The sequence below is a fragment of the Gambusia affinis genome, linkage group LG22 (assembly GCF_019740435.1).
Source record: "Gambusia affinis linkage group LG22, SWU_Gaff_1.0, whole genome shotgun sequence".
Lineage (NCBI taxonomy): Eukaryota > Metazoa > Chordata > Actinopteri > Cyprinodontiformes > Poeciliidae > Gambusia > Gambusia affinis.
The window spans coordinates 9,048,779-9,056,663 of record NC_057889.1 but is presented as its reverse complement, the minus strand read 5'-3'; the positions used below and the strand labels follow the sequence as shown (position 1 = coordinate 9,056,663).

Genomic DNA, 7,885 nt, shown 5'->3' with positions numbered 1-7,885 from the left:
CAGTGAGATTCATCTTGCGGCCTTCAGATGAGACAGAATCTCAGTGGGATTAATATGTGGGAATTAAACTAGGAATTCCTGTACTCTTTCTTTATGGGTGGATTTACCACTACATTTTGAGGTCATTGTCATGTTGCAATGTCCATGTTTCCAGATTCTGCTTTGTTTTTAAGCGATGGGTCTCAAGTTTTATTTCACTTATCACAAAAAGACACAGAGGAGAATAATCAGAATTTATTACCTCGGATACATTGTCCTGTTGAGCAATGATGACTAGCCAGTTACAAAAATACAGTAAACTTAACTTAAATGTCAAAGCATTATAAAGCATATCTATGGCATACAAGAATAACTCCTAAAATGTACATCTTTACAAAGTGTTTACAAATAAGATGTAAAATAAAAAAAAAGTGCAAAAAAATTACCACCAAAAAAACAAAAACAAAGCAATGTACAAACAAAAACATACTTCATTTTCCTACTTTGGATTTGATGTTTTTATTTAGCCTTTTCCCCATGTGCTTCTTTATTTTAAGTCATTTATGATTCAATAGTGCATTAAAATCTACAAATTTCCAAGAATATTCACAGTTTGATTCAGATTTTGAGTCCCTAAATGAAAGCACAGCTGTTGTTTTTAAATAAATATCTTTAAATCTAATTTACAGTTTGTGGCTCGTGGTACTGGTGAGACAGCAGGTACACATTTGAACAAAAAGTCATATATTGTGTTTCTCATCGTTTTATCTGAAATCAAACAACTGCGAGGGTAAAACTCTTAACAAAACAACTGAACTTTAAAGTGTCTTTGATTGTAACGTGACTTTCCTTTCGAGTGAGGAAGTGAAATCAGTAGTGCGATAGTGTCCCATAAAGTAAACCATTAAAATACATTTGCATTTGAATGAAAAAGAAACAAAAGACACCAAATACAGTACTGTCATATTTAAAACCAATTCACCTGTTTATTACCCTTGTGGTCCATCCTCAAACCAAAACTAAAATGAGCAGATTTAAGGAAAATAAAACAGCATCTACTTAGATTATCTACTGCATGTAAGAACCATTTCTCACAGATGCTCTCAATTTTAAAGGAAATAGATACTTATTATTTATTAGAGAATATCTCAATTTTCTTTAAGCACGACTCCCTATTGGTGACCAACGTTAGAGGAAGACTGACTCACTATTTTAAAAATAGACAAAATTTCCAAGTATAAGTACACTTAACCTACTGGATGTTATAATACCCCCAAATATTTGTCTTTATTTCCTGCTTGTTAAGCGATCCTAAAAGTGACTAGCTAGCCTGAGCAGCACATCTCAAGTTGCAAAATCTTGAATTGTAAAAGCAGTTTGTTCACAACTGTTTGATATTATATAATAGCACAATTAAGAAGGCGAGCGGTAACTGTGCTTTCAGCTCTAGTAAAGATGACGAGATGTACAGTCGTCCTTAGGAGCAAAATGAACATGTCCTGAACTACTGCATCTGTACAGCACAATCAATTGCAAATGCTTCTACAAGGCTCAGATGTAAAGCAGTTTAAAAGTTTTAAAATCATAATTCATCACAATGAATTCCACCTCTCCAAATTTTTGGAAGGAAGTTAACGTAAAAGCTAATGATGTACTGTTTTAACCTTTACTTGCGACCTATAGTGTTTTAATATATCTGTAACAGTTTGCTAAAAATAAAGCTGCAATCCAAGGATTGCTTTGATAGATGTATTTTTGTCTTAATATTTAATTTTCTCGTCAGCGAAAGGTGTGGCATATTTGACGCAAAGCAGCTCTGTCGTCTTTCAAACTATATGCGGTGTGTTAGCGTTGTTTTTGGTTTTTAGTTCCTGTGTAGCCTTACGCGAAGCTACTGGAGCTCAAACACTGAAACTTCTCCCTCAGAGACTGGACTATCTTGGGTTGGTTCTGCTGCGGCTCGCTCCACAGGTACTTCTCCAAGTGCTCATGCTCCAGCGACCTCAGCGGGTGGCAGGAGTGGACCGGAGTGCACGGCAAACTCCGGGACTGGACAGCGCTCCGATTTTGAGTTGATCTTGTGGTTCCCTGGTTCGACTTATCACGCTCAGCTTCACTGTCATCCTCTGAGCGGATTTCAACGTAGTCGTCGTCGTCATCTTCCTCGTTGTCCTTAAAGTTGGCCAAGTAGTTCTGAGTGGCTTTGAGGATGCCAGTCAGAGCAGAAGCACGGTTCAGGACCACCACCTGCTGGCCATCGTGTAAGGTGAGGTCAGACTGTCTCAGGGTGGTCTGGTCTGGGAGGCTGCTCTGCCGACCGGCACGCTTCAAACTGGGTCCACGAGGTCTGTGTGTGGACGGACCCACACCGGGTCCATTACAACTGAGCCCAGACTGCCAGTGGTTGTCTTGCTGGGGGTTTGCCAGAGAACCAGCTGACTGAGATTGATCCGACAGGGTAGACTTTGAGGTGGGAGCATTAAAAGAAGGATTTCTCTTTATAGAACTGTACACATGCTCTTCTTCACTCGGCGCGGAAATGCACGAGCTCCACCTCTGTGATGGAGCGGGCGGGGTTGTCTTGAGAGAAGGGATGGAAGTGGTGTGGGTGAGTCTATGCTGAGAGCTGGAGGACGTTTGAGTGTCTGTTCCCCCACTGGATGAAGACATGAAGTTCACCAGCTCCCCGTTGCTGTAGATAGAGTGGAGCCAGTCATCATCCAGAGAAGTTTCCGGCATTGACGGAGAGGATGGCAGGCCTGGGTGGAAGTGATGCGAGGAGGCGGAGGTCTGACTGGTAGAAAGAGGAGTGTCCTTAAACATCACCTGGTCATAGAGCTGTGAGTATTCCGCTATCCTTGCACCTGAAAGGGTAGCATAGAAGGCATAAAACAGGGTGAGTGATTATCTAAAACATTAAAACCAAAGACTTTATTTTGTTCGTATAGGCAAAAATGCAACATTTTGCAACACTAGTCATAGAATAAATCTGATAACATTGACACTTTTTTTTCCGTGTAATAAATTTACTTAAAATGCAATTTCTCTGTAGAACTTGGTCAGTTAAGAAACCGTTGACACAGATACTGACCTCATTAGAATGTCTTTTGTACTGGCTACATGTGACCTACCCCATTTTTGTTTCAATTTAAAAACAAAAGTTATAAAAATCTCCTTCCAGCAGCATGTTTTTAAGCAGGATCTAATGATGCAATAAGTTATCAACCTTCAGCTTTATCCGCTCTGAATCAAATATGCAACCTATTTTCGATCAGTGGGTGCCATGTGCCTGAACTCCACCCATTCACGCTAACCGCAACGCACTTTAGCAAAGAAGTTGATGGATAAATCATCAAAGTTGGCAATTTCAGCTTTAGTTACAAGTGTGATGAAGGATAATGCTCTAACAAGCTATTTAAAAGGAAATATTTTTTACCAAATGCCTCCAGGCTCTAGATTCAATCTGCTACTGCAAAGAGCTAGTTCATTTCAGCTAGCCTGAGCAAATTTTATGAAGACTGAAAAAATTATGGCAAAGTTGCTTTGATTTATTCTTTTAAGCTGAATATGAAACATTTTGTCATTGTATGAAAATCTCAAAGTTAAAGTAAGGGTCCATGCTAATCCCTAACATAAGATGCTAAAGACAGTTAAAAATGTGTTTCAAATGGACAAAGTCCTATTCTACCATGACAGTAATCTTCTAGTTTATATAATCTTTGATTCTAAACTACTTGATTATTTTGAATTCTGCTAATTATAGCTAAACAAGAAAAATTGTAATTAGAATGCACCAGCAAAACTTGGTACATGTTTAGAACTATGCAGATTAAACGGAGAAAGCAGCCATTTTGTAGATAAGATAAATGTTTCTTGTTACCTATGGCTGCACCCCCTTGTTTTTTCTCCTCCAAGATGGCGGCAAGGTCTTTCTGTTTCCTTTCCGCTCTGGCTCGACTGCAGGAATCTCCGGGGTCCATGCTTCTCATTCGCAGCAGCTGGTTGGCTTTCTTGATCTTCTGACTATATTGCCTTGCCATCAAGAACACACGGTTCTTTGTTTTATCCATCAGCTCCAGGGGAAAGTCCACAGACTCCCCCAGCAGGAAAGATGAGTTTGCCAGGGGTGAGTCCAGCCCCGCCAGCTCCCCTGGAAACAAATTTTGGAGGTCCTTCAGGGAGCCCTCTCTCGGAGCGGTGGTACGTTGCGGCAGCTCCACCAGATCATCATCCTCAAGGCGGAAGCTGCCGCTGCTGAGGCGCGCCAATCTGTTTCGGATGCTTTTCACTGTGCCCTGAGGGGGATCTGGGGTGGCAGGAAGGGGACGAGATGCAGGGGCAGGGCTGTGGATTTCTTCTTCAGTGGTACTTTCATTTTGACAATCAGGAAGGTTGATGACTGGGATGGTGAATGATTGTGTGGAGGTGACATGTGGGGGTTTGGGTTGGTGTGCTGGTTGGCTTGTGCGTGTAGGGCTGGCAGTTTGAGAAGCAACCACAGGACAGCTTTTTGTAGGACTGTTTTTAGCAGATGAGATCTTCTTAGGCGACTCATGAGAATTCACAGGGAATGCAGCAGGAAGTCGTTCAGCTTTCTTGGTGTTCTTCATGTAGTTTTCTAAGTCATTACAAAGCTCATCAACCTCCTCAGACATCCGATCAGCTCTCTTGGAGTCCTGTGGAGAGATTTTAGATGCAGAGGCAGGATAATTTGGCTCCGCAGAGCAGAGGACAGGATGAGATTCTTCATTCTTTCTCAAATGGAGGCTGTCCTCAGAAACAAACTCTGCAAGACTTCGAGTCAAGTCTTGCTCTGATGATAAACTGCCCCTTTCTTCTGTTTCTTTACTTCCTTCATTGCTTCCCTTGAGCTCCACTGACGGTGGCTCTCTGAAACAGATGGTGTCATATATATTTTCTTCAACAATCTGAAGATCACAGCTCCCGTATGGCTTTATGTCTTGTGTGGAGGACCGGTTGCTTTCTGATGAACTGTCTGGTTCAATGAGAGACTCTCTAACCTTTGCAGCACTTTGTTCTCTTGCCGAGTCTTTCTGCGTCTGGATTTCATCTGCATCCCTCCTGATGAGACCCATGTTCCTCAGGTCCTCGTAGCTGATGTTGTCATACACGTTTTCAATATCATCTAATGTTAGCTGCTCGGCTGAGGAAGACCCAGATATATCATTGCTGGATGATTCAGTGTGAATCACTTCCACATTGCTGTGACCAGTCTCGTCATTCCCTGGACTCTCTCGAGCCTCTGTGGCTTTCTCTCCTGCACTGCTTGCCCTTCTCAAGACTCTGCTGTTATCAGCAGGAGGGTCAACTTGAACTGTGGGCACCTGTTCAACGTGCCAGCTGCAAGGCCGGGCTGTTCTAGGTGACGATGGAGCCTCCAGTCTCTCCGAGAGAGGTTCTGGCTCTGCTGCGCTTGGTTCTGTGGGAACAAACATTTGGTAGATGTCCTCCTCCTCATCGTCTGGCTGCATCGTTCTCTGTCGGGTGGGAAACATGGCCCTGCGAGCCCGGTGATCAGCCCAAATGTTCCTCAATGAATGGTCCGTTTCTGTCACAACTACAGCTGGAATTGGAGAGTCTAGAGGTTCCTCTGTCACACGAGGGGTCCTGAGTAGTGGAGGATGGTGACTTCCGTCCCTTACTAGGGATTCCCTGGCTCGCTGAGTTAAAAGAGTAAAGCAGAAATATCAATGTATATGTGCTGAACTTCATCTGTGGACAAAATGATGCCCTAACAAATGGATGCCAATGCCAAGTTAACATTTCAACCTTGAATTATTATCCCACCTGCAGGTCTGAGGCACTCATGTTAAAAGCTTTCCACTGCTCTATGCTGTCAACAGACGCCTGAGGGTTCAGTCTCTTTCTGCTGCCTTTGCCGGGAACTTTCAGTCTCTTTCCACGACCCTAAAAGAAATATTGGGGCACAAAAGTTATAATGAATAATTCTTGGGATAAAGTGTCTGCTCAATCTGATTTCATCCAACATAAACTCACAAGAATGCTGTCGTCCTCATCGTCAGCATCTTGCTGATGCGACTCATCCCCTTCCTCCCTGTCGCTGTGCTCGTAGTGATCTCCAGGGTCCAGGGATTCTTGTGATTGGTTGATCAAGCTACGGCTGCGGCCGATAGTGCCCAGAGCCAGCTGGGACACAGGGGACAGCAGGGTAGCACCTAGACTGGTACGCTGGGGAGAGGAAGCAGCAGCATGTTTAAAAATGAGTAATCAATTAAAACTGGTCTTAATTGTTTGACTGTAACTCACTTTTTCACCATCATTGTTGGCAGCATTCTGCTTTGCGTTCTTCAGTAATTTAGAGAGTGGCTCTGGGAAGATATATTAACTAACATTTAGAATGACCTCCTAAAGTTTCTTTGGATAAGTATCTTTATTAAATCTTTTAATTTATCACCTTTTCTCCGTCCTCGGCGAGGAGTGGGGCCTTCCTTGGTTTGAAGGGAATCCTTCTTCTCACCGTCAGGGCTGTAGTGAAACCCAGGGTGGTCTAAAAAAAAAAAAAACATCAAGGTTACAATAAATATTTAAAAAATATGACCACAAGTATATGGATAAGAACTAGAATGCAAAAACTGGACATAATTTACATTGAGGCTGGCACTTACGTATTGCATCCATCTCCAAAATGGCTTGTTTGGCCTGGAATTTGACATATGAATATAGAAAAAAGGTTACTTCATTATAAGATTTACAAAGGGATTTCTTACACTAGGTGGCGCCACATCACAGTTTGAATTTGTTTTAGCTTCAGTGGTTAAAAAGCAGCCAGTACAATCAATTGCATAAAATTGTAATACTATTACACATTCCACTTTTGCAATTATTTGTTAAAAAGGAAAAAAAAAAAAAAAAATATATATATATATATATATATATATATATATATATATATATATATATATATATATATATATATATATATATATATATATATATATATAACCTTAAGCTTCCTAGTTATGAACTATGTAGTGTTATATTGCATAAAAACCTGGAAAATACATTGAGATTTGAATATGTAATGTGATAAATGTGAAAACGTTCAAGGGAAATTAGTATTTTTGTAAAGCATTGCAAATTAACTTTGTGATAAAGTGTGATATTCTACTTTCTGCCTCTTACTACAACATGATTTCCATATTTTATCAAGTATAATTGGATACACTGAATAAGATCTTGATGAATAAGTTCATAGCAATATCAGTCATACACAGTACAGTGTTTTCTGTCATCTTGAAATATTTTTCTAATGGTACTTTGTTATTGTTTTACTAGACATAAGTAGAATTGCACAACAGTAATGCTCAGTGATTGTAATCAAAGGACATAAATGCCCATTTTTATATAGGCAGCGTATCAGCAAGAGCAAAAGGTAATAAATTAAACAGCAGAAGGCAAAGATAAGAGCACAAGAAAATGTAAAGGAATATATGGACAGGATAAAGGGGAAATATTGGAGATATTTCCAACAAATTCCACTCAGTCTGCAGTGAGCTCCTCTCACCTTGGCTGGAATTTTTGCCGGATGGTTTTCAAGTATGAGCCTTTTAAGGTGCAAGATCCACATGCGCTTGTCTTGCTGAGATTTGGCCTGAGGTTAGAGCACAAATCAGGGGTAAGAAGATTATGTCATACATGGGCTTCAAATGGGGCAACATGATTCCTGCACATCACATGTTAGATGTTTTTTTTGTCCCCCCCCACCCCTTATGAATGCCCAAAAGAGAGCGGTTAGGTAACAAATATCACAGCTTTTAGCCATCAAACACTCAACATGTCTGAGCAGCTCATTTTAATGAGTTTTAATGTGCAACAAAACGATAACAAAGCTGTAAACTATCCTCACTCTTTATGGCTCTTGCAC

At 40.9% G+C, this 7,885-nt stretch overlaps 1 protein-coding gene across 3 annotated transcripts in view; it reads right to left on the bottom strand.

Annotated features, from left to right (window-relative positions):
* Positions 1-219: 219 nt before the first annotated feature.
* LOC122825810 (pleckstrin homology domain-containing family G member 1) overlaps positions 220-7,885 on the bottom strand; it is a 63,441-nt gene continuing 55,775 nt past the window's right edge. For all 3 annotated transcript variants that reach the window (XM_044107371.1, XM_044107373.1, XM_044107372.1), the window contains exons 10-17: positions 7,526-7,612; positions 6,627-6,660; positions 6,416-6,508; positions 6,268-6,329; positions 5,998-6,189; positions 5,788-5,907; positions 3,860-5,660; positions 220-2,843 (exon numbers count right to left, since the gene is read on the bottom strand). In XM_044107371.1, the coding sequence (XP_043963306.1) occupies positions 1,861-2,843; positions 3,860-5,660; positions 5,788-5,907; positions 5,998-6,189; positions 6,268-6,329; positions 6,416-6,508; positions 6,627-6,660; positions 7,526-7,612 (3,372 nt within the window). In that variant the 3' untranslated portion in view covers positions 220-1,860. The remainder of the gene's footprint in view (positions 2,844-3,859; positions 5,661-5,787; positions 5,908-5,997; positions 6,190-6,267; positions 6,330-6,415; positions 6,509-6,626; positions 6,661-7,525; positions 7,613-7,885) is intronic.